The sequence below is a fragment of the Salminus brasiliensis genome, chromosome 3 (genome assembly GCF_030463535.1).
Source record: "Salminus brasiliensis chromosome 3, fSalBra1.hap2, whole genome shotgun sequence".
Lineage (NCBI taxonomy): Eukaryota > Metazoa > Chordata > Actinopteri > Characiformes > Bryconidae > Salminus > Salminus brasiliensis.
This window is the reverse complement of record NC_132880.1, coordinates 12,730,576-12,758,221: the sequence shown is the minus strand read 5'-3', so window position 1 is coordinate 12,758,221 and position 27,646 is coordinate 12,730,576. Positions and strand designations below refer to the sequence as shown.

The 27,646-nt window shown below is 41.2% G+C and overlaps 1 protein-coding gene across 2 annotated transcripts; it reads right to left on the bottom strand.

Moving 5' to 3' along the window:
• Positions 1-43: 43 nt before the first annotated feature.
• Positions 44-27,081, bottom strand: erf (Ets2 repressor factor). Of its 2 annotated transcripts, XR_011979285.1 has the most exons (6): positions 26,485-27,081; positions 6,602-6,836; positions 3,361-3,476; positions 2,311-3,233; positions 978-2,193; positions 44-825 (listed from the first exon to the last, which is right to left on the bottom strand). XR_011979285.1 is itself a non-coding variant. In XM_072675526.1 (5 exons), exons 1-5 carry the CDS (start codon positions 26,504-26,506, stop codon positions 1,642-1,644), a joined length of 1,848 nt encoding a protein of 615 aa, XP_072531627.1. In that variant the 5' UTR covers positions 26,507-27,081; the 3' UTR covers positions 896-1,641. The 2 variants fall into 2 exon arrangements, 1 of the variants encoding a protein (XP_072531627.1); XM_072675526.1 differs by lacking the exon at positions 44-825 and having other exon boundaries at positions 896-2,193.
• Positions 27,082-27,646: the final 565 nt, after the last annotated feature.

The window sequence follows — 27,646 nt, the reverse complement described above, 5'->3', positions numbered from 1 at the left end:
ATCAAAACCAGAGTTTTGAATATAGATCATTTGTATCAAATATATATAACTAACATTTTCAATACATAGAGAACATATGGGCTTTTTATTTTTAATCTAATTTAGGATATTTTCTTATGCTAAAAAAAATATAAAACAAAGGCATAATAGCAGTGTTTGAGGTCATGTTTCTAAGGCTTCTGTGTGTGTTACTATGGGAGCATACTCAAAAGCATAGGGTAGTAAGTCTCCTATATTGTGTACAAAAAGGCACAATCTCACTTTTTGTTCTTTAAAAGGCTTTTTGAAATACAGAGACAATATTCTAAGTGAATCTATATAGTTGAGGTTAGGTCTTAGTAAAGTATGCCTGAGATTTTAGCTCTCAAACCCTCCTTGTGTTTCCTTTTTATGTGTTGGGTTTCAAGAGCTTTGAAAGCATGTGCTAAAACCTTTAATTCACCACAAAGCCATCTTCAGCTTTCAAGAGAACCCCCCTTCACAGGTTCTTTCAGTATTAAAATTGCTCAAAAAAACAGGAGAAAGCTGGGAGAAAAAGCAGTCATCATACAGGAGTCATACTTTTTGCAGCCAGGGGTTGATGTCCATCTTCAACAACGTAAGAAACACATAGCCTACAAATTCTTTCTGCATCAGGGATGTATGTACAACTGGGATAGAAGATCAAGTGGTCCCTTTAACAGAGGCTGATCTGACAGAATAGGGCTGGGACACAAGGTGGTTTGCTAGGCTTCTGGACCCCTTGTTGGACCCAAAGGGCATTAAAAGGCAGTGCTTAGCAGTTAGCATTAACAGGTCTGACGGCAGTGACTGAAGATTCAGGTCCTGTTTTGGAAGCAAAGGCCAAAAAAAAAAAAAAAAAAAAAAAAAAAAAAAAAAAGAGGTTCAGAAAATGAGAGCCCAAAGTTTGTTTAGAAACTGCATGCTATCTGGGGAGGACCATTTTCGAGTTCATATCTGTGAAAGTGGCCCATTACCTTGTGTGTGACTTGATCCTGGAGTGTCGAACTCCAAATGAGGTCACGCCAACTACAGCCTCAGATACCACGTATGAAGGATAGGGTCTTTGGGGTGAGACCGTTTCTCAATCTGTTTGGAGAGTGCCCACCCCTCCTTCATTCACTGTTCTCAATATTGTCGATGAGTGCAATGACCACTAGTTCAGGCACTTCTGATATCTCTTGAATCTGTTTTAAAAGGCAATGCGGGTGTCCCCATGTCCCAAACAAAAGGGTCTCTTAGGTGTGCATTTGAGTAAAGACATCCATTTTATGTCCATGAACTTGACCAAGAAGGTGGGTTCTATTAGTAAAGTGGATGGTAGAGATTTAAACAGATCCGGTTTGTGAAAAGATAGTTAAGGATTTGGGGTGGGGTTTTGAATTTGTAACAATGTGAGGAGGGGTCAGTTATAGCCATTCGTAGTGTCTCTGCACCTTAAAGTCAGAGAAGCTGTGTTTCTATTAGCATGTTTGACTGTGTGATGATACTTCTAACTGGAAAACTGGTATGACTGACCAGTGAATTTGTTCTGCTGTCAGCCAATGGTTCTGAATGTATTTTAGTTTTTATCCAAGTCACATAAAACTAATCACAGGACCTTGTGACCATCTTTGTCTGCAAGTTTGCATTTGTGTCTCCTCAGCAGCCATTGTTCTCTAAGGACAGCTGCGCTGTTGCTCTCTGCAGCTCGGAGCTTACTCTCCTCTGACCTGTGCCCAGGGGTGCAGCCAAACTTACAGGACTCTTCCTCTCTCCATTTTCTTCCACACTTTTAGGCTCCGTCTCTTGTATAGGCTCATCCCTCTCAGCGCGGCTCTTCTTGTCCTCAGCCTCCTCTGCCTCAGCCTCCATGCGCTGATCCTCGCTCCAACGTCGCTTGAAGCGAAGCTTCAGGGGGATGCAACGTGTTCCTCCGGGACTGCTTGGAGGAACCTGGCCAAGGCCAAGCTCTCTGGGCTCAGACTTGAGGCCAAGCAAAGTGAGGCCAATGCCAGCACCAGTTGGAGCAGCTGGTGTCTTGAAGACGTCTTCCTCAAGCTCGTCGTCATCCACAATGCCGTCAGGGCAGGGTGGAGGAACAGGGCCTCCGTTGGAATGGGGTGGGCCAAAAACATCACAATTATCATCTTCTTCACTAATATCCGTGACCTCCACCTCTTCCTCCGATTCAATGTCCGAGATGGGTTCAACCTAGATAAGAGTGGAGGAGTGAATCAAAAATAATATTTTAATTTACATTTACAGTTTTACGCTTTTAACTTATGCTATATTAAAACGGCCACTGATGAGGATTTAGGAAATACAGACCTTGATTTTTGGTGGCCCTCCTGAGCTGCTGTTCACCAGTCCAGATGAGGCACAGTTAGAACCCTGACCGGAAGAGGATCCTAATCCTGAGGAGGTGATTGAAGGGGCATGCCCTGCTCCGGCAGCCAGGGGGCCTTCTCTTTGCTTGCGGCCAAGTGGTGGAGGCTGCAGCTTGAATTTGAAAGGTGAGAGGTGAGGGTCCTCAGACTGGTGGTGGTGTAGAGGATGGGTAGGGAGATGTGAACCTGCCGCTGCTGAGCCTCCTATACCCTTGTCCGGGCGCTGAGGCTGAGGGATGACAATGTTGGGGTAGTGAAGGAAGGCGCGGGGGCTCAGGTGGTAGTTGTAGACGCTCTGGGTGTGAGCCTGCAGGTAACGCTTCATGTCCTCTGGATTGAAGGAGAAATGAGAGCCCAGCATTGGAGACAGGGAGGGGGATGGGGTGTAAGGCAGGTGTGAAGTAGGGGTCATTGACAGGGCTGGGGAGAGAGGCGGGGCCAGCAGACCTCCAGGACCTGGGAGAGGAGATACAGGAAAAGGGGAGAGGGGCTCGGGGTGCACCCTGTGCGGTGGTGCGTGGGGGCCTCCGCGTGGCAGCCCTGGTGGGTTGGGAGGGGCACCATAGACACGGAAGAGGGAATCATGGGAGAGGCGAGGGTGAAGGAGGTTTCTGAAGGCACGGTCAGCCGGGCGGTCATCTCCTGCAGCTACGCCAGCCTCTTCCAGCTCAGAGTTGGTGGAGGTGCCGTCACTGCAGTCTGAAACAGAGCCACGAGCCATACGGCGTGCTACAGCACTAAAGACACCTGGACTGCGCAACTCCTCACTGGGGGAGAGCACATCTGATGGTGTGGATGGAGGAAAGCGGAAATGGGTGCCCACTCCAGAAGGGACAGGAGGTGCACTCTGGGGAACCCCTGAACCTAATAAGAAAGAATAATAAATGGCACTCAGTTTTATATGATGCATAGTTACAAAGGACATAAATTATTTTTGTTTCTGCAAAGACATTGAAGAAATACACCAGATTTAACAAACAAGTCAATTTACCTGCAGATCCCATGTCTATGAATGGATAGTTGACCAGCACCAGCTTGTTAAAGTTAAATTTGTAAGTGAATCTCTTCCCCTTGGTCTTGTGCAGGATCCTTTTGTTGTAGTAGTATCTGGGGAGAAGAAGTGTTGGCATGGTTACACATCTATGAAGGCCATATAAATTCAGTAAGCTTTAACTCTCTTGACCTAACCAATGTTCAAAGCAAAAAAAAAAAAAGCCAGGAAAGACATATGACATACTGATATGTGGGGTATTAAACAGTGAAACCAGGAGCACAACTGCACAAGAACTATAATAATAATTAGTAACAAGGTTTTTTGATTAGCCAGTCAGGAAGTTGAGCTGTCCTTTTCCAAGCCCAAAGAAGCACTCTCAACGTTAACTAAGGGAGAGTGGACCCACCTACTGAGCTGAAGTAAACAGCATGCTCGCCATTTATATAAGAATCAAAACACGGGTTGTAACTGATGCATGCAAAAATAATATGCTGGGGTAGTAGGGGGAGAAAAAAAAAGTGGAAATGTTTATGCTACACTACACAATTTGCTGCCCTTTTACATTGTTGTCTAGGTCTATAATGGATCATTTTCTTCCCATCTTTTGTCTGCCAGCTACGCACAGCAACTAGTAGACGCACAGTATTAAGGGGACACTAAAGTATAAAAGTGCTTATTTATCCAAAAACGGCAGTTTAAAGTAAAGCAAAATGTGTGTTTCAACATTTAAAATCGAATTTAATTAACGAACATGTGGCATTTCTTTAATGTTAACACATTCTTATGGCATGGAACTGCATGTGTGCATGGTTAAGAGGCATTTGTATTTATTCTCATACTGTTAAGAATTGCAGAGAGAACATACTGTTCACAGACAGAGTGAGAACAGAGTAAAGGGTGCGCATGTGCACGCAGACACACATGGTCAAACATGCTGAGGCATACAGAAATGCACTCTTTGAAGTGCATTTGAACTCACTTCAAAAAAAAAAAAAAAAAGGAAAAGGACAAAGAGCTCAAGCATGTGTGTTGCTGTACTGCATTTACTCACAAATGTATAGGAGTGCGCACACAGCCTGAGTAAAGATATCATCTTTCTGCAATGTTTGCCAAAACATATCAAGTATATATCAAGAACATATCAAGAACTAGAAGTCTTTTGCAAAGCAGAATGGACAAAAGCCCCCCCCCCCCCCCCCCCCCCCCAAACAAAAACTTAAGACTCTTAGGTGGCTACAAAAAGTGTTCACAAGGTGTGAAGCTTGCCAAAGGGAGTGTTACCAAGTACTGAGCATACCCAGTGGCCCTGTTTGGATGTTTGTGAAACATTTTGCTAATATATACACCAAAACAGGAGCCATAATTCAAGAAGCATTAGTGGCTTGTTTAATGCACTTTTAGAGGCATGTTTGTACAAGAATGAGAAATGTGCATCAGAGAGGGAGGTTTGTTTTTTAGTCCTCTGTGAAGCTTAACAACCTCCAATACCATGTGATAAAAAGCTGCCGGCTCAATATCGTAACCATACTCTTCATGATCCATTGGATCCCGCTCTTCTCACTCCATCAACCCTCCCACCTCTTTGAAAAAGGGACGGAGTTCTCTTCTCTGAAGCAGAGGAAGTGCGCTGATGCGATTTTAATTATTATGGGATGGCAAGGACAGGTTCAGCGGGTTTGAGTGGGCATTTGGTGTTGCCATGGAGACTAGTGCAAAGACCTGAATAACATGTAGACATTCAGAAGGACTGCGGCATAGAAAAAGAAACAGTGAATGTGGACAGGGAGAAAAAAAATGTGAAAGAATGGTAGTAAGAGGTAAGAGACAATTAATAAGTACCTTTAAAAAAAAAAATGGTCCAAACTAGAGAACAAGTTACACCAGCAAGTTAAAGGTAGCTGGTAAACAGGTATACCACCAAATATGTTCTGAAAACTCATCCTGACAGTTAATGCTGGCTGAAAAAGAGAATCACTTGGAGAAAGTTAGTTTTTTATTGAAATGTTTGTTGTAACATGTACAAACGCTTCACATTCCGCAAGTGGAGAGTGCTCTTTGAGTTTATACCATTGAAAGCATTCTCATGACCATTCCTGGTGCTCTGTTGGGCTGTGGTAGGCTTAACAAGTTTGGTTTGCTTAAAACGAATGCTGGTGTGTCTGCTCTGTTCTGTGCAGTTCAAACCCTGCTGCAAAGCAAAAAAGATGACCACTTCCAAACAAACTGGTGTGGTTGAATTGAAGCACGAATGCAACATAGACCAAAGACGTCTAAATGGACCAAACGTAGCATAAACACGCCTTCTCTCTGCGTAACTGCTTTAGAACATAGTGTGGGGGAAGTTTTTGATTCTTAGATTAATCTCAATGCGGACATGGACAATTCTAGATTCTCCTAACGTCAAATCGGTTCTATAAATTGATAACGTAATGTTGGCGGAACACAAAATGCAAAACTCCTGTACAGTGCAGTCCCTGGCGTGCACCTAACAGAGACAAGATGGATGAGCGAGTTTTCTTCGCTGCTAACCAAAGCATCATTGAGCAAGCAAGATCTAAAGTTTGTACCAAACTAGGAAGGGTTGAAACGAATAACAAACCATCCCAATTTTACCTCCCAAGGATTTGCGTCTGTATTTAGTCGTTCAGAACAAGGTTTTGGGAATGCACAGGGGTACGTTTTAAAATGCATTGCATTCTGGTAATTGTAGTGCGTTTAGCAGTTGTGTGCAGCACATGAAATGCTCAAATGCTTATTGCTGTCTGCAATAAATGCACAGTACCTTTAATGCTACATGTGGAATGCTATGCCCACATGCTAAACCTGGCCTCTCAGCGAGTGCTCAAGTTGCCCACTGTGTCAAGGTGTTTTCACCTGCAGCCCCACTGCATAACCTCCCAGATGACTTGTCGCATCACTTCCATGTGTTTTATATCTAAAAGATACTGGAAGTAAATTCATTATGGTTGACCTGTCACATGTCGCAGAACCGGACATTTGCCTTGTCTAATAAACCATGATTTAAAAAATTTAAATGTTAGTAAAACACATCTTTTTATTTGTTTCAAATCCAAACGTGAGAACAGTAAGAGTCAAGCAAGAGTCTCAGAATAAATCAATGATAGCACATACTGTGTTTTTGCTGGACTGTGACAGTTTATTATAAATACACATACCATTACACCCCTAATACCCATGGAGAGATAAATAGTAACAGAGATATCTGGTCCATCATTACCTGAGTGCTCGGCTGAGCTTGTCGTAGTTCATCTGCGGCTTGCACTTGCGGGCACCCCATAGTCGTGCCACCTCATCTGGGTCCTTGATGACAAACTCACCATAGTCACCCTGCCAAGCAATGACATCGTGGTACTCCTCTTTCCTCAGCAGCTCCAGAATGAAATGCCAAAGCTGGATCTGCCTGGAGCCCGGGCTCGACTCTGGCTTGTAGGCCCATTCTGGAAAGGCAAACCCTGGAAAGTACAAGACGAAAGTGGCAACATGAGTACATGGAACTGATTAATCAAGAAAGATTAAAATTGTCAAATGTACCAATAATCTCTCATTTATGGGATCACAGTTAAACAGATAAGTCCACTGTTATCGAGAACCCAAAGTTTCCAGACAGGAACGTCAAAGCAAACAACCTTATGCAGAAACACTGTTCATTCTACTCATGCTAAGCTTTAAAGAGATTGGACGCAGACAGTACATCATTTACTTTCAGATTCCAATTTAATATCTTCACTCATAACAGTGAAGATCAGCACTCAAGTTGTTGACTAGCAACATCTGTTTATTGTCAGGTTTAGAAGAGGAGAGAATAGGAGAGACTAGCACCAAGTTACAATAGTATTTTCAGGCACCACCAACATGCAGTAGCAGGGTTTCATTTCCTTAGACAATAATTAAATATTTCAGAAAACATTTGTAAATTTCCATTGACATTTCTTTTTGAATGCCAGAAAAATACTAACAATATATTCTAATGTGCAACATTCACATATAACCATATATTGCTTCTTAACCTCCTTTTATAAAGAAAAAACTAAAGTTAACCAAAATGTAGCTTAAGATTGCCATTGTGTGTCTTTTTCCACTAACTGAGACACTTGTGAGAGTGTATGATGAAATCAATTTAGGTCGATTAATACAAACATAAGTCTGTATGTGTTTATCCACTTAAGTGGTCTTGGACTCAGCATCCTTGAGGCTACAGTCAAAACAAAGCTCAAGCCCACACCCACACAGAGGTAACAGAACAGAAGTGTGTGTGTGTGTGTGTGTGTGTGTGTGTGTGTGTGAGCGTGTGCATGCATGTGTTCTAAACTCATAATAGACTAAATACTTTAAGTGGAAGGTCACACCTAACTTGGAGCGCCTCTGCATCTTTAGCAAAGGCACTTCATGTGCCTATATGCAATCCCTGGCAAAAATGATTGAACCAGCTTTGTCCAGTAGTGGTGATTCTATTATTTAATTTTGTATAAAAAAAGTTCATTACAGTGACATGTCACAAAAAAAAAAAAAAATCTCAAAGCCAAAATTCCAACCTTCTGCCATTAACAAAGAAGAAAATCAATATAATTGTTTCATTATAAATCAATAAAAGAGATGTCAGTAGAAACAAAGGAGAGAATTATGAAACTTCTTCAAGAAGGTAAAGAATCATGGAATGTTGCAAACGATGTTGGTTGTTCCCAGTCAGCTGTGTCTAAAACCAAGTACACACAAAATGGGAAGGTTGTAAAAGGGAGGTGTTCAGGTAGACCAAGGGGACCGGGGAGAGGACAGTCATCTTCAATTAAAAGACTATATCGAAACTTGGGACACTTTTTGTATTCCATCAGCTGAAAGGATGTTTTGTGATGACTGCATTTTTAAGATGATAATTAATCATGGCATACAGCCATGGACATGTAAGCTTTCCTTCAAAAAAGGCATATATTGTCAATGCCATAGGCTGCAGAATTACAGATCTAGTGTTTGTATATATAGATATACAAAATATACAGTATTCAATTAAAAAAAATCCCACTACAGGATTTGCTGGCATAGATCTGGATCGTAAAGAGCAACAAGTATAAGCATCATTCTCAGGGATGCAGCAAAACCACAAAATTGTTTATCACTGTAGCTGAGTGCAGGCATGTGCACATCTCAAATGAGCTTATTATTGCAGTAATAAGGAGCTGGGATTCATAAAAGTGAATTGTTAATTTGTTTTTGGCTCCTCACATCCGGTCTATTTAATGACTAGCATTATTTTTCCCTAATGTCTACATAGGAAGTGATGCTCTGAGAGATAAAGTCTCACACTTAATAAAAAAAAAAATCATAGATATGTTTCCTAATCTGAGGTGATGTTTGTTGCTTCAAACAACTGAAGGCATTGAAGGAAGTAGACCTTGCTGCGGTGAAATCTATAGCGGATCCTAGCCCTTGAAAAAGAACTGCACACCAAAAGACGAACTTTCATTGACAAGCTTCAGGGTCAAGTGCAAGACAGTGAAATGTTAAATATAAAATTATTCTCCATGTTTGACCTTTTGTTCTTCACATTGTGGGGAAAAAAAAGTCATGATGAATAGTCTAGTACAAAAGCTCCCAAATGACTTGGGGCTTTTCATTGACTTCCACTGAAATCTAAGCTTTTACCTTCTCCTGTAAACTTGCTATTTTGGAGATACAAGATAACAGATCGCAAGATAACTTCGTAATCAAAAGTATGTGGACATTCCTTCTAATTAGTTCCAGTGAAGGGAAATAATACTCTAGCATAACATTATCCTAGAGAAGTGTGTGCAATAGATGGAGCGGTTGTTCTCCCGTTTAAGCATGGTAATGCCCAGCGCAAAAAGTGAGATCCATTTATTAAAAAAAAAAAAAAGAAAAAAAAAGGTCTGCTGTTTTTGGCCTAGAAGACCCATAACAACCACTGAATGTTCACTGCAAACCAATTCCAAAAGTCCACCCCCACCATACTGATTCAACAACAAAACATTATCCTTCACAAAGTGGTGTGATTATATATTTGTATACTACCTTTGCAGACACAAGGCCACATCTCTGAACCACCATAATCAAAACATCACTTGTAGAAACAGATTCTTACTTTTCCACTTGTTAATTAAATAACAAATGTTCACAATGCAATGATATTCCATATTTTATGCTTATCCCGGTCTATGTAATATGCAAGAGAAGGGGGGGGGGGGAGAGAGAACAATGACCGGGTCTTAAACTTAGATCCTATCACTTACTTCAATGTGTGGCTTGTGGTCTGAAAATAAACCAAATTCCCACACTTATAAGAAAGAAACAAAAAGTCCTGGCACACTGTGTGCTTTGCTGATTTGAAGGCTGGGTGTTTCAGGGTGTCTGGAGTTTGACTGCATATAAAGCCAATCGCAGTGTTAGCTAGATAATGCAGAACAGCTCGATGTTACCATCAGTGCCAACACATTGCCAACCCTAAACATGCTGCAAAGAGACACACTGAGCAGGGTGCAGAAGGCTGACTGAGCCTCCATAGGCTGTTACTCTTTGTAAGTCGCTCTGTATAAAAGCCTCTGCTAAATGCCCTTTAGTAAATGTATAGAAAAACTTCTGCAAGTACTGATGCTAACAGGCTGACAACGATTATTGGTGAAATGCTTAGCCTAAAGAGTTGATCCTACGTACGTGCAGAAAAGTAAAAACACAAGCATTAGCATATAATTCAGAAAACTTGGGGCTTGTAGCACAAACCAATGAGACACACTGAAGTTCCTGGTTTCCAAACACTGTCCTGCACCACTGCAGATTGTGATTCTAGATCTTAAGCTGTTAACCACTCTGTAATTTAGAACTCTCTCCTGAAGTTCAGTGCACTATGTAATTTCACGTGATGCCATGGTTTGTGGAAAAGAACATTAAAACAATACCAAAGATGTAGTTGTGAATCCAGTTTTAACTACAGTACAATTTCTTGCTCGTTGCAACTGAGAGAAAGGGAAAAGACAAGTCACACCACACAGATGGGGCTCATACATGACTAGTTGAGTGTGTGTGGGACAAGACCTCGAACATGTGAGTGGGCACACAAACACACTGCATCCCACTGTGCGCGTGCGTCAGTGCTGACTCATGGCGTATGCGCGAGTGTTTGTCATTCAGCTTTCACAAGAAGTGCACCTTTTCCCTCCGCTCTCATCCTTTTCTCTCTCTCTCTTTTTTGCTCCCTTGCTCCCACACCATCTCCTAGCAACAAGACACTTTAGCTCTATAAATACACATGTAGCTGAAAAAAAGGCAAAACAAAATTCAATTAATGCAGAAAAAAAGACTCTTGAACGAGAACTAAAAGCGTACCATTATCACTTTTTGGAGTGATACAGATCTCAAATACCTGGTGCCTGACAAAGCACACAAATGTTTTCCAATTAGTTTACATTAATGGCCTTCAAAGTCTTCTGTTGCCTCGACCAATTAGTTTGTTAAAAAAAATGGGGGGGGGGTTGATCTGCAACTCTGCACCTGTAGCAGACGTAACTTGTAGACGTGCTGCATGGCTCTATCTACAGGACACTGCTATTTTAGGAATTTACGGATTAATTGAAACTGAACTTGGCAGACGTGTGAAGGAGAAAGATATGAGAGTGAAGGCTTAAAAGAAAATCAGTGAGAAAGTAAAGATCGGCAGGTAGGTGGTTATTGACAAACGAAAACAAAACAGCAACAAATCGCACAATTGCACAAGCTGAACAGGGGTCTCTTGAGATGGCTTTGAGTAAGAGTTTAATAAGCTACCATTCTGAAGCAATTCCAAACAAACCAATACACCATACCACACATGGCTTTGGCCCAAGACCACAAAGCAAGAGAAAGGGCACACAAACATGCTCAAAGTGCAATAACAGCTATAACAGGTACATCCCCTGATGCCTTCAGGCTCTACTGAGACTAGTGGTTCTCAGATGGTTACTGTCGCCACTGGGTATACAGGAGTTGACATACCACCTGACAACACATACACACACACAAAAAAACACACCACACACACCCTGACACAATTATGTGATACAAACCATGCAAACCTCAATTACTGATATGATCAACCATACAGTTGACTAAGCTATGACTAGCAGAATTAATGGCATTAAAACAGTGAGGATGCCTCAGACACTTCAATTTGGATTTATCTCGCAGTTCTAGTTTGCACAGCTTGTCTGTCTTTGTCCAATTAACACAAAAAAACCCTATCAATAAACTTGTGCTGTTTGCAACAGACACTTCTGAACAAATTTGACTAAATAATTAAATAAGGCTGTCACCTTTTACTTTCTGTATCATTTATCAACTTCACACATTACTACAACTGAGCTGTATCCACTTACTGCATATGTTAGCCATTTAGTTAGATTTATCAAATATTTAATCAATCTATGGAACGTCTCAATTCCCTTAAACACTGTAGTCTTATATATATATATATATATATATATATATATATATATATATATATATATATATATATATATAAAAGGTATATAGAACTTCTAGTTGTTAGAGTTTGACTGGGCTATGGGCCAGAAGACTTAACACCTCTGTAGCAAGGTCTGACTGGGTTGCTAGCAGTAATTTTTGAAAAGATAACCTAATATTTTGAGTTTAACTTTAAAGCGACAGTGCTTAAAGTCCAAAATATTAATTTTAAAAACAAAGTGGTCTGATAGGTTTTTGTGGGAGTTTTTCTGGATGTGTCAAACTTCACATGCACAGCCTCTAAAAGAGGTTATGCAATCTTTTGTTGGTTCCCTGATCAACCATGGCACTGCTAATGGAATCAGTTTAAACATAACAGCAATACAAGAGCTACTGCAAACATCAAATACTGCAAACTCATTCTGCTCACCCACTGTCAGACCAAAGAAATGTAGAATTAGAACTGAAGAGAGCTGGCAAACCAAGAGTGCGCAACCGTCGGATAAAACCAGGATAAACTCTGGCTTGACTTTTGAAGGGAGTATCCTCTTTTACTCAGTATACCTATCATTTATGAATTTAAATAAAATAAGGGCCCTTTTTTGTTCTGTATTTCGATGTAGATTCATTCTGCATAAACACATTCTTTAGTATAGACATGAATATATTTCAGTTAATATTTCGACAGGTTTAAACGTCGGTTAAGCAGGGGTTCTTTCTGAGCACAAATTAAAGACTGGTGACCAATGGCCGCGCAAGCATTACATTAAAACTCTCTCCACCATTCAAGATGACTTAATACTATGAAGCTGTTAAGGAACCATGCCTGGGAAATAACCAGTTACTGCAGACAAAGGGAATTATTTCTGACATAAGTCTAGCAGCAGGGAGCTTGTGACAGGGGACTTTTTACACAGGCACACACACTTCAAGAACGGTCACATGCACACTACTAAGACAAGTACTTTAGAAGTTCAGTGATACAATTTCCAGATGAAAGACAATCAGTTCACTTACTATTATTATTACTACACTTTTTTAAGTGGTAGGAATGACCTTCCATAATAACTTACAGGCTACAATAACAGCAGCCCATAGGCTACCCTAAACATAGTTTAGCTTTAGTAGGCAGTGTGTCTCACCGTAATAGACAATTCCCAATATGAATCACAAAATTACTGTTCTCTAAATTTGTAACAAGCAAAACATATAGTGCTACACCATGATTACATTATAGATACATTAAAGAACACCATGGCTATGAGGATTTGATCCTAAATAGCACTGAATCTAAACAGGACTACTTATGCTCAATTAATAATAAAACATGGAGGAAATCATAATTTGATTACTAACCACACTCACAGTATAATCGTAGAAGACATTGCTCAGCCCTAGCTTTGGCCATTTTGTTTCAACAGGAACAGTTAAAAGCCTCTTACAGTGGTATTAATTATTGGGAGGAGGGTTAATCTGGCTTACTCATCAAACTCAATTGAACACATACTGGTGATAAGTGCTGCCAATATGGATTAAGAAACTCCAAAAATTAAGAGCAGTATGACAGTCAATATTTGCCACAGCCACACACACACACACACACACACACACACCTTGTTTAAACTGTGATAGTGGTGCATTAAAGGAAAATACCTCAATATCAACAAATGTCAACAGAGCAGATTTAATTATTTTCTTTCTCAGCTAAAAAAACACCTGTGCATGTTTACATTCTGTTGTGATCAGTGCTTTGCTATAAAGCTCTTTATGGAGACACTGACGTCAACAAGAAAGAGAGGGAAAAGCAAAAGGGGAAAAAAAAACAACACAACATTGTGTGTCTCTTGTGTGTATACCTAATGGCTCCAATATGTTTAGAGCCCCACACTCATTCGCTCTTTCTCTCAGTGTTCCCTCTATCCATTCCCCACTTCCCTCCCTTCCTCCCATTCTTTGCAAGGTCTATATTTAGCTAGAGGAAAAGGTCGGCCTCCATCTGCTAATGATGGTGGCGCATGGGGAAAAAAAGGTAAGGTGTGTGTGTCTAAGTGTGGGGGACTGTGTGTGGGATGAGTAATACAAAGAGCCAAGAGCTGCTGTTGCTGCTCCCCCTCAATGTGCCAATTTACTGCAAAAGTTCTCTGCCCAGTTTTGGAGAGTGAAGATTTTATGCACTTTGCATGCAGACTGCATGTTTGTGTACAAATGACTACTTGCATAAGTCACTGAATTGTCTGATATGATTTCACTTACACTCTTTAAACCATAGTTCTAGCCACTAGTTAGTGAATTAAATCTCACCTTTTCCTACAATGTTATGGTGGAGGTTTCCCAAAAGCCACAACTTACCCTGATGAGCACTGGATGTACTTTACATAAGGTTTATGTAATACAATACAATTTCAGGATTTCTCCCATGGTATGACCGCTGGTATTAATGGTGATAGGGGATAATAAATAATTATAATCTGTGCTAAAATTGCTGCCAATTTCAAATTGTTGCATTTTTACAGTGCTCATTTGAATTAGCTGAACTAACACCACTAAAGACAGAGAATTCTTGCACTAACAACATTAAACATGCAAGTACTAAGGGTGTAATGCACTAAAAAAAAACTGACCATTGTGCCACATCGAGAATGTTTCTTTATTTAAACATGAGAATACAGAATCATGAATACAGTACTGTAATTCACTCCCATCTTTTTGGGTTTGTCTCAAAACAGTAGGTTTGTCTTATCTGAGGTTAACATGAATAATAAGTAAACCAGACAAATACCTATATTAAACATATATTGTATTATACTATACTAAGCAATTATCTAGACAGTAAGTTTAAGAGTGTCATGACAATTGTGACCATAACATTAATAGAATTACTGGGTGCTAAGGAGTCCTAAACGCCATGGCTGAACAGTATTCCGACATTGTGACACACACATGCAGCTTAACTACAGCTGCAGAAATAGGAATCAGTTAATAAGAAAACCCAAAACAAAGACAAACTCCAGCACCAGGAGAAGGAGGGAGGGTAAAGAACAAGTGAAGCGGGAGAGGATAAATGCAAGTTAAAAGGAGAAGATCAAAGAATCGGGCAGTCAGTTGCAGGTGCATAACGGCAACCTTGAGCCCTCACATGATCTGTACAGTAAACTCTTACATAACACTGTCTGTGCGTGTTCACAGTGCATTCGTGTCTAGCTTTGCCAAGCCCAACAGCTGAGATCCAGGGTTGCAGCCCTAATAGCCTGGTGTACACACACACACACACACACACACACACACACACACACACACACACACACACACACACCTACCTTGATGTGCTCAAGAGCCCACCATGATGCCAACTGGAGCAAGCATGCAGATATGCTGTGGGCGAGTCTCCAATTTCCAATAACAGTGCCAGAGTGGCCAGTCTGAGACTATGAAACAGTGCACTTGTGGGGTAATAAGAGCAGGCACAACGAGATTGAGAATATCATCTGTGTGTGAACACAGGGAACAAGGGCAGCTTCTGGGATGTGTTGCTGGATTAAAGCAGTAGATTTTATAAACATTGTTATGCTTCTTAAAATACACTCTACATCCTGGTCAATAAATAAAACACTGCAAAAAAACTACTCTGTAAAGGCCACAGGACTACTAAAACAGAGTGAATAAAAGGGACAGGTCTGGCTCAACTACCCACCTCACATCCCTAACATGATGCATGTGCGCTCATTTGAACATGCACTCAGGTGTGTGTGGGGAGTCTGTATTTCATAGTCATTTATTGTTTTATTTAATCTTTGCATGAAATGAGTTTTACAGGTGATGCAGAATGTAAAAATGTATGTTAAATTACTAAAATTGTTGTTAAATCATTCCCATACCCCTTAGTTCTCCTAGTGATAGGCAGAATGGGCAAACATTCATCACAGTATACTTAAGAGCTACTTCGACAACTGACCAATACATTGACTTCTTCAAACCTAATACACGTGCAACTAATACACAACAACTGAAGAGCATACCAAATATTTCTATTGTGCAAAACAGACATGACTGCCTAAAGAGATGCAGTAAGGCCAGCATTACCAGTTAATTGTTTAATCTCTTTTCAACATAATTTAATCATTCATGAACACTGAACTCTAGAGTGTAGATTTACCCTAGAATCCCTTTAGTTTTTTTAAACATTATTGTAGTGTGTTCAGATCACCCCTGTCAGTTCACCAGTGTTTAACACCCTTGCCCAGGTGCATGTGTAGTGAGACAAAGAGAGAGAAATTAAACAGAGAGCGAATTGTTAGAAAAGCTCCACTTGTGTGCTGTTGGTGAGGGGTCTCACAGAGCCGCACTGGTTAAGCGCTCTGCAACTCCAGATGATTGTAATCTTGAGTTGCAAAGCGATATTATGAGATGTAAAACGCAGGAGGAATTTAACAGTATAATGAACCATTTTACCCGTCAGTATTACTTACTGGTTTCTATAGATAAATCACCTATAGCAGCTTTAAACTGTAGTTTTTATTTAATATGTATAAAAGCAGACAGTCAAACTACACTTTAACCTACAAAAAAAAAACTAATCAAACATATTTAGTTTTTAAATATATAATGCAGTATAAAATACAAACACCCTTTTTTTCCAGAAAGAGGCCGATGGTCTTGTTTTATGGAAAGTGCTGAGGAAAGTTTGTATAAGTTTGTATTACAGCGGTAGACTACACTGACTTGAGAGTACAAAAGTTTGTGAAAAAAAAGGTGTGCAGTACTTGCTGGCAAGCCAAGCTACATCCCAGTCACAACACTGACCATGTGTTGCCTGATCTAATGTGCTTGATCTTGAGCATGGGCAAAGCTGTTCAGGAACATTTTATGCCAGCGTGAAAGGCCTAAGGCAAGAGGGAAACAAAGGAGTCTGCGAATAACCTGGTCCCTACAGCAGGTCGATTCAGCAATTATGTCATACCACAAGAGCATTACCCACCCAAGACGAAGCAGAAGAGTGTCTTGTGTCTAAAGCACAGTCACTAAGGAGCGGGTCTATGCCGACTACTCTTACAACTGTTGCTGCATAAACTAAACATCTAGGAGCAGTTATTTTCAGATCTACAATCTTCATGTCAGCACCAGCGAAACAAAAACTCCAGTTACCGGCAAGCTATGGCGGAGACGGTTCTCCAGATGTCCGGGACGCCATGGTGCGACAGCCAACTCTGCCCAGACAGAAACCAGACGCGTCACAGGGGAGTTCCTCGCAGAGCTATGATTAAATCAACCATAGATGGTCAGGCAGGGTGCGTTTCTGGGCCAATTTTCCTGCAATGTGAGGACTGCCGAGCATGAGGAGCAGCCTGCAACTGTAGCCTGCCAAACAACTCCACTAACAGGCCTGCGCAGGTCCACAACACATTGACATGTTCATTACCAGCACCCACCAACATTCAAGTACATTCATCCCAACACCATGTGCTGTACAATATAAATATAAATATATATATATATATATATATATATATATATATATATATATATATATATATATATATATAATTCAAAAGTAAGAACTTTTGTAACTCCATTGTGCACCCATAATCTCATCATCTTTAGTACATCAGTACAGGCATGTATAGGTTTGGTTTTTACAATCTTGATTGAAGTCTTCCAATTTTGCCTAAAGACTTTAGTTTTCAAACTGAGTTTGTATTTAACTTCTGGCAACAGGAACAAAACAGGTCCTATAAGCTAACTTCAAATTCTAAAAAGGCAAAAATAAAGCCAATGCCACAAGTGAGTACTTACATTTTAAATGATTCAGACCAGTCCTAATTCAAGGTACTTTGTTTACAGTACTGCTACATCTACTGGAAGTACTTCAATACTACAGGAACTTACCAGATCAATGAAACACATGACTAAATACAAAGAACAGACATTAGTTATTTATTAAGTCTAACCAAAGTCAAAATGAATAGTGAATACTAAAAAAAAACTAACTACACATTTATTAAGTTGTACTGCCTTTTTTTTACTTTAAAATTCTTCTCCTCTTTCTTGGAACACTGTTTCCCTTTACAATTCCCACTTACGTGATAATGAGTAGAGCAGGTCAGCAACAGCAATTTCTGACATCACTGGCTCACTGTGCAAGTTCTTGACCGTTACAATTTGTAAATATATATAATTGTTAGTTTTCTCTGAACATGTTTAACAGTTGTTCACATATCTCGTACAGATCTTGACGTACGTGGAGAGCCCTCACTCATGCTACTGAACAAAAGCCATTAGATTCAATGGCTGCGTGCCAGAGCTCCACATCTTCCCAATAAATATTAATGCTATTTGTATCTCATCAGAGCTAAATATTCTGCTGAAAACAAGTTCAAGAACTGACCAATGATATTTTCATACCACAACAGATTCTTCTGGAAGAAAAGAGTCAAAATCTTGAAATTTCTTCGATTGAAAACAGGACCGACACACTATTGTCCTGAATGAAATGGACAATTAAAAAAAACTGTAAACCAAGTATCAGGTAGGGACAGCCTTTAGAAATGTTAATTGTCCATACATGTGAAAAGTTACGAGTACACAAATAGAATATGTAATGGCCAACATACTGCTAATCTTCATTTTTTACAAACTTGACAGCACTGAACAACTAAACTCAGTTTCTGATTCTCCGTCGGAGGGCAGGGGGAGGTCAGCCAGGTTGAACCTGGTTTAGGGTCAAGCTAAGCCTTCTGTCCTTGGCACTATAACCTCATCCCAGGAGTCTAATTTAAACCATCACTGCCCTGCCTATGTCAGATTATACATAGGCTGGACAGAGTGTGTCTCCAGACCTGCTTAAAACAGCAACACTTACTGTAGTAATAAAGACTGCCAAAGTGGTTTTGTGAGCAATAAACATGTATATATAATCTACTGTCTTGGCCAGTCTTGCTGCCCTCACTTTTTCAGCCCTTACTGAATGTAGCAATCTGACTAGATTTTCCTCCCTGTTGTGGGTTCAGACTTATGTTCTTCTCTGTCATGTTAAAATAACCTACATTTATGGCTTCAGTTCTATGATTCCACCCAGAAACATTTGATTTCTGCTGAGCCATTTTATCCAGTCAGGAAGAGCTATTTATATAAAAAAGAAAATAAATAAATAAAAATGGTGTAATTTGGTGTTGGTCTGAACAGTTGGTACTGGAGTGTCAAGTTTAAAAACACATTGAAAAAAAGAGGAGATATAAATACATTGGTCTTCTTAATGTAACAGCAAATAAATTCAAAAATATACTGTTAAGTTAAGCAAATTAAACATATGGGGTTGCCAAAATATTTTCACCTATATGCCTTTATCTCTATATACCTTACTGAAGTTGCAATTAAAAGTGAAAACCGAAAGCAAAGACAAGTGGCTGGTGTGAATCCTGCCATTCCTTATCCTTAGCATATTCTGCAGTCCACAAGGTCCCTTCAGATACCGACATCCTGCTGTGATGCACAGCAACAGGCCCCCATCAAACCCCAAGGGGGGCCAAGAGACAGTTATCTGGGCCATGGGCATTCATTTAGAATGACTTGGTTGATGGGTGTGTTAAAGACATGGGCAGACGTAAATGTCAAAAAGGAGTGAAAGGAGACAGAAAGTCTGATCAGTCTGTAGGAAAAGGTTCTCCAAGCCAAGGCAGAAAGCTCTGGTTATTAATCTAAACATTTGACCATTAAATTAACTTAAATTAAACTTCCATTTGCTTTCTCTCAATTGACTGGTTTCCTTTTGTTTTTAACTCTCCATAAAGCTCTTAAATGGGGTCACAAAATAAATGTGAATGTGTGTGAGAGAGTGAGAGAGAGAGAGAGAGAGAGAGAGAGAGAGAGAGAGAGAGAGAGAGAGAGAGAGAGAGATTAATTTAAAGAAGGAAATAATGCCAAGTAATGAAGATGGAAGGATTCAGAAGCAGAGTAAGTGGAAAAAGAGAGAATGGAGAGAGAACATGTGAGAAGGAGAGAAGGCGATAGATTGCTTCTTTTCAAGTTCTATGTTGTGGTTTGGTCTCAAGACTCCATCTTTACTTTCATTTTGCTCCAGGCGTGCGCACACACAGACAGAGCGGCTGACGACACATGCACTGGCTCCAGCTGTGGGATTAGAACGCTGTCTCCATGGTCGCTCCCAGATTTCTCTCCCACCACAGGCAGAGACTACAGCGCCAGCCAATTCCTCTCCCTTAACTGTAAATGGTCCTTTCATTTACGAGCTTTCCGTTAGCACACAGACACCAGGCCTCCTCAAACTATGCACAGCCACATGTCATTCACAGCACCACCCGCTTTCAACCAGATCAGAATGAGGTCAAATGAACCCTATACAACAGCTTAGCACCAAGCACTGGCCCACGTCAAACAACCAAATTAACAGGACTGGAAATCACCTAGGGACCTCATACTGGCGATAGCCCACAGAAAAGCTGCAATTCTCAAATAAACTCATCTTTTAATAGCTTCATTTCCACTGTTCTGCAAGAGTGGCTGAAAGTTCCATCGTGAAGTGTAGTGGCCTACACAGAATCGGAAATCCACTGATGAGTTCTGAGAGCACTCTCACCTTCAGACTGAAAGCTCTGAGTCAGATCAGGAGGAACCCAAGTACCTGCATGGCTTTGAAAATGCACTCTTAAGACAAAGCATACCGTGGACAGCCTTCTCTCTAGTGCCTCAAAACACCACACACAGGCCCATCAATCCCAGTCCTGCTGTGCTAACACTAGATCTGCCTGCAAAAATAAATTGGCTGAGTAAAAATAAAAGAGGGAGCGAGTCAAAGTGGCGTCACCACAAAGATGGCAACCCAAGAGATGGAGATTGAGCACGAGTGTGAGAATTAGAAAAGTAAGTGCTTCCATCTTCATAGGAGTGTGTGTGTGTGTGTGTGTGTGTGTGTAATGCAATGCAGACACCAGCCATTAAAGTGGAATGTGGGGGGTCTGGGCCCCCTAATAAACTGTGTGTGAGTGTGTTGCAGACTAACCCATACAAACCCAGGCTCTTTGTGTTCCTTACAACCAAATTATGGGTGCAACAGCATGCCAGGGTGACTAAACATCTTAAGTGACAATAAGATTTTGGGTGTCACACAAGATTTTGATCCTCGGTAAGCGTTTGTTTACTTGAGGCCATGGTTTACACCACAGTGAGACATGTATGTAGTTTCAGATAAAATCTAAAACAGATTTTGTACAGAAATATTTCACTTAAAAACATTTAAGTTGCAGGGAACTAAAAATAATAGTTAGCATAAGTAGAATAGCTTTACGGATAACACGTGAATCTAACCAGTGCTTGCCATTTTGTTTATTTAACATGTTAGATTAGCATTTTGGGTTACATATATTCTTTAAAGCAATAAGACTCTTCTGTCTTCTGTGTTTGCAGCTATGTCAAAACCAGAGACAAATTTACAAGCCCTCTCCAAGACTTCAAAGACAACAACTTACTCCTGTCTCACCCTCAGTCTGGGCACCGGCTCTAAGGAGATGCTTTTGAAAATGTCACAAAATTACACAACTTGCGTGCTCACACACACACACACACACACACACACACACACACACACACACACACACACACACACACACACACACACGCGAAAGTTTAAGCCACAGACACATAGGGCGAGCACTGACAGACACAGCCTCGACAAAACCTCAGAGTTCCCACCAAACCATGGCTTTCAGTAGACACAACACTCCAGCAGCCTCGGTCACGCAGAAACCACAGCCAGAGAAACCTCTATCCTTCAGCCAGATGAGGCAGAGGAACCTGTGCATTCAGCTCATCTTACCAACAAACTATGCCAGCAAAGACAAAGCAGGGTCTTTGAAATTCAAAGCCCCATCCTAGACTAATCAAATGTAGACTAAATCCTAGATTACAATCAGAATTACAAGTGTGATCGATGTAGAATTTGGAAAAACAAAAATGAGTCATATTTACAAAATAGAGATATTTCAATCACATAAAAGGCTATGCAAAAGTGAAATGTATCATTCTCATGATAAATTACTTGTGTTTGATAACACTGTGGGTACCTTCTATACTTCTAAAAGACTAAACTGCAGATTTCATCACAATGGGAATTAGTCCTGCTTAACTGAACTGAGTGTATGAAATTATTACACACCCCACCCCACCCCCAAATTTCTTTAAATGAAGATTATATATTGTTGCATAGCCTTAATGTCATAAATGTGCAGTACTGAAACGTGGTTTAAACAATATTGCCCAGTAAGACAGAAAGGGGCGGGGTGAGGGGTTAGGGGTAAATGACAGCATCAATGTGCAAAGTTTCAGAGGGAAACTTGTGCCAAGAGGTGTTCAGAGATAGCAGTCCTGAGTTCTTATCAGCCCCATAAACCCCTACAGTTTGGTTCCAGTTGACTGATATTCTCGTTACACCTTCACATGATGAGAACATTTTCAGCCAACGTGTGTGTGTCTGTCTCTCTCTCTCGCTCGCTCTCTCTCTCTTTGGACTGACATTGTGTCAGCAGTACACTCTGGCATGTGGTTTTGGTTAGCTCACATTACCTGAGCGTCACCATGTGTTGTGTTTGTCACTGATCTCTCATCTCTCTGTCGTTTCCAGGAAAAACCTGCTTCCTGTGCATCACTATGGGTCAAACAGGAAGCCAATCCAGCAAGACTTATGCAGCACACTGGCCAATAAAAAGCCCTACTACATGGGTGTCTCTGCAGTTACAGTGGACAAACAGGTAACTCTGATAATGACATGCCTGTGGAATACTGTCAGCATGCTTAAGTCTTCGTTAAAGCACATTTTAGTCCATTTTGCTGGAGGCACTGCAAAGGAGGCATTTGGCAAGTATGCAGAAAGACTTTAAAAGATCATGTACATGCAAGAGTGTGAGATATGGCAAAATGGCATTTTTCATGGGCATTTTAATTATTTTTGTACAGATAAAATTTTAAAGTCAATAAAAATGAATTCAAGACAAAACACCACTCATTTGAAAGTAAAAAAAAATCTGATGTGCTACAGCCCCCACTACATCTCACACACAAAGACTGGTAAATGCACTTGAACATGGCACTATTTACAAAAAAATTTTTTGCCTTTAATAAGAGTTTTGAAAAAACTAAAATTTGCAAACATCCACCAGCCCACAAAACCCTAGTACCTCCAATTCTTAAATATTGAAATGAAATTTTCACTTTCTGACAATGTGAATCTGACAGCTGTTCCTTACATTGTGTAAAATTAATGGACCATTAGACATGCTCCAAAATGACCTAAAATAAAATGTTTACACAGATTTCCATTGACAGCTAGAACGGGTTTTGCTCCTCCTGCAAAGCTGCCATTTTGAAGATACTATTTATTTTGCTTGACAGCAATGATATCTTTATTAGATGCAAATTAAAGTAATGAATTAAATGTATCAAGGAGAAAATCAAATTGAATTTCTGTCCAACATTTTATAGTCACTACATTATTATACTGCTGACTAACATGGTTAAAAATTCTCAGAACTATCCATCTCGCAAGGGGCCATTTTAATTTCTATAAAGCCTGACATACCTGTGTCTTAAAACACCTGCGGCACTTTCTTGTCTGTAGAACACTGAATCATACCTGGAAAGCTGAATAGCCCACTAACACCTCCACCCAGTTCCATGCAGCCAGAGCGTTCCTTTGAAGCTAACAGCACCCACGGCTGGCTTTCCTAAATGCTGGCTAATTGCCCATATGTGTCCTTCCACTTCACATGCTGGAAGAGACAACAACATGCCCATTTCCAGATGTGCTGCCTCACATGTGAAGTATTGTTGATATAATGAGTAAAGCAAGTGGGGGGAAAAATATCAAACTGGGACACCCCTGGCCTGCTAGACAGATGGACAGATATTACGTTTAAAATTGTAAATAGTCAAGGACTAAGTGGACTTTCAAATACTGCTGACTCCAAGGCCAATTCTTCCTAAAGTATTGCACCAAAAAAGTTCAAGTTAATAATGAGCTCTTATATGTTAACAAAAGTTGGTAAAATAAAATGTCATAGTATTTTCCACTTGAGTTCAACTGGCTGAACAACCAGCTATGTTGTAACCAACCCAAAACCCAAATATATTAACATACAGGCCAGCTGAGGAAATAAGACTGGAGTTTTGTGCAAGCGGTACTCAGAACAGTAGCAGGGACTATAGTAAAATAGCCGTTTCAGTGCTTTACATCTGCCGTAATTAACCCTTTGGGTACCCAAGCAAGAATTAGCAGGAAGAGAGATTTCAGAGTCCCTGCTCATAAGCAGATAGGGCAGAGACTTGACTGACAGATCATTCGCTTATTGCTCTTCTCTGCTCCCCCAAATAACTACTCTCCAAATTAATATTGGGGTTTTGCCTAAAAAACACATCAACAATAACTAAATTCAAAGTAAGCATTACAGGGCAGGATTACAATTCCTTAAAGTTATAGGGCTATGCCTGTAATTTGATCTGATTCAGATCATTTGATCTGATGGGGGGGGGGTCGTTCAGAAGTAGTTCGTTCAACCTAAAACATTATGTGCAGATTTATTTTAATGCTGGTTTAATTTAATACATCACATTATGGTCAAATTCAGCCTTAATTCGTTTTAAGTTGGAACTGAAAATCCACTCATGCACATCTTGCTTCTGACTCGCTGCATTTCATTCGCATAAATGGATTTTTGTTGCAATAACAGTCACTTTTTTTTTTTCTTAAACCACCTAGGCAGACTCGAGTTGTTGTGCCCACCTCTGCTCACCTACACTGAAAGAGCCACGACGCACCAAACGGAGCCCTCCTACCGTACTATAAAAAGGGTTACTTCATGCCAGGGTTATGGACCACCAGATGAGGGGGGTGGGGAATGGAAGAAATCAGCTAATGGTTTAAAGCATGAGAACATGACTTCACTGTCTGAGGAATTCTTTTTTCATCATACAAGAAGAGCAACAAGCTCATAAAGCAGCCCACATCGCCAAACTTCCCCTGAACAGGAACAGTATCCGAGCTTTGAACACTTCCCTCCCTCTAATTCCACCGAGCGCATACCTCAGGACACAATGCTCGGACTTCAGCATTCTCTCTCTCTCACGAGCGAGCGAGCGCGCGCGCGCAGAGACACACACACACACTAAACAGAAGCACAGGTGAACTCCGACTGAGCGCCATTAAATCACAAACATCAAACTCTTATTCAAAACTTGTACTCCGAGTACATTTATCCAAGGTAAACTAAAACCAATATAAGATCTTCCGCAAAGCTAAGCTTGACAGAGAGCTGTATCACAGTTCTAATTGCCATTGTGTGCTGCCTCCCCCCCTCCCCATTGGCGAGCTGTAAAATCACTAACTGCGAAAACCACTTGCTAATTTGACGAAGAGACAGAGAGAGACCGGAGTTGCTCTCACGACGGAGAACTTGGGAGCTTCTACCAGCCAGCTAACGTTACTCCTAGATCACATTTCTGATTTGGGACAGCAGTGCTAACGTTAGCTAAACAGAGTTCAGACTGCCGATACTGTTTCGAAAATCTAAGCAATGTTTACAAAGGCAGAATAATGTATCCGATCCTGAAGCATGACGTCTAACGCAATATTGCTAGGTCATCAATAGACACCGTACAACCAAACAAAGACGCGTTTTGGGGGTTATGAGCTTGCCTAGCTAGTTCTGCAGTGCAACTTTCTCCAGCCAAATGGCTGGCAGGAACACCAGCAAATGGTGGATGCCATAAATGGGTCACAATTGCCGGTTACAAACACCACGCGTTCATTCCTCAACATTTGCCTCGGCCTGAACCGATTCAGTGCTATGGTAAAACTAAATACGTATAACTAACTAACTAATTGAAAGTCATCAGGCGTCATGTAAGATTATGCATATGTACGCTAGCTGTTAGCCACCTAGCTACTCAATGAGGATTAGCTAGTCAGCTGGGGAGAACAGAACGAAGGGGGCCGAAAGTTAGTTAGCTAGTCAAAACTTGGGCGCCCCAGCGAACAACTCCGTCGGTTCCATTTCAACGCAAACACTGCACTCTCTCCAATAACACTGTAACATGACGGTGTGATTACTGTTCACTAAAACAAAAACGTTAAACTTGGATGATTACCCTCAGACCAGTTGCAAATCTCGACAAATGCGCCATAAAATAGCTTTGATCGAGTGCAAACTCTGCTTAAGCTAGCTAGCTGACTTAGCTTATGCTTTCCTGGCGTAAAGTAAGGTTAGCTAGCTCACTTGTCTCGGCCAAACTATTATTTATTTATTTATTAATTTCTAATTTAATCATCTTACACCGATGACGTTACCCAGCTAACCTTCTAACAATACACCGAAAGTATGCATGTTGTAAAGCTATAAAGATTACTCTAATTGTCGTTAAGTTAGCTAGCCAACTTAGCTAGCGATTAGTTAACGCTAGCTGCCTACCTGGCAAGCCACTGAAAAGCCTGTTCATTAGCTCGAACTACTCCTGTTAATGCATTTAATATAATGTTAAATCAACGAAAAAAAACAAAACTGAACCGATGACTAACTAATCCAACTCACTTCACAACTTAGTTCTGATGAGTTAGCTAGCCCGCTAGTGGCTTATTCATTGTTGTTATAAACTTACCCGAATCCCCCGGGGTCTTCATGTCGGTAGTAGCTATTTCGTTAGCTCGCTTGCTAACTTGAAGCAAGTCAGTCAGTTGAGCGGGGAAGCGGATAGCCTCCTCTCTCGTTTTTCCTCTTGGCGTGCTTGAACGCGTTCGCCGCAAACTCCTTGCTAAACTTTTCTACTTTCACTCCGCTCCTCGCCTTTCCACACTCTCACTCGCTCTGCTCGGCTCGGCCCCCTACCGTTCCCCTCCTCGCTTCGTGGCTGCAGCTCACGGCTCCAGCCCGGTGAAAAACGCCGCCTCGGTCCGAGAGCAGCTCACTTATCTTCAAAGAGCCGAGGCGAAGAGAATTTGAGAGGCGCGTCGTGCCGATGGAGGAGAGCTGCCTGGGAGCGCTACCCCGGGAGCCCACTCGGTAAATTACTAATTAGTGTAGTCGGCTTGCAATGTTGCATATTCAACACGTCCACGTCATTCTCACAGTCAAAACATACCATGTCCGAAGAGAGAGCGAGGGAGGGAAAAAAAAACACAGTCTGGGGCGTTTTTTTTTCCTCCTTCACAGAATTTTTCTTTTTTCCACTCACTCCGTGCCACTCTTTCCCCGTCGCCCCCCCTCCCTCTATGTCGGAGTGTCGTGTTTCGTTCTCCCGACCACACGGGGCCGCCCACGCGGAGCGCGGGTGGGGAGGGGGGGTCACGCCCACTCGCCATTTGCTCGGCTGGCGTCATTGCAGCTCGCGGCGTTGCCGTGGAGACCGCCAACGCCGCTGCGCGTGGATTGCGCGATGTGACGTTACATCGTTGACCCACACACATGCACGCACGCGCGCGGGCCCAACAAGGCAAACAATCATTTCACACAAGTGTGGGAAAGTGGAGAGGAGGTCGCAACAAGTGGTTAAAACACGCAGCAGCTCGCCTGAGCAAGGCATGTAAAGATGACCCTCACCATCCACATTATTAGAATCACATGCCTCATACTTCCACTCACTGACCACTCAGGCCCACCTACCACCTAAGTCTGCTGTGTAGTGGTAGATCATGTTATCATGCACAGTTTGTCAGTCACCTTCCAGTCATCATTGGTGTGTTTTTGACTATCCGACCACTCCCGGTCACAATTTTGAGTGTTGGACCATTCTTAGAGCAGCAGTGATACTGACAGATAGCCAT

Excerpts from the sequence above, each read along its gene's own strand:
- erf (XM_072675526.1), bottom strand. The coding sequence starts at position 26,506 with ATGAAGACCCCGGGGGATTCGG. Across the intron at positions 3,477-6,601 it reads AAGCTCAGCCGAGCACTCAG|ATACTACTACAACAAAAGGA; the intron begins GTAATGATGGAC and ends TCTTCTCCCCAG. Across the intron at positions 3,234-3,360 it reads CATAGACATGGGATCTGCAG|GTTCAGGGGTTCCCCAGAGT; the intron begins GTAAATTGACTT and ends CTTTCTTATTAG.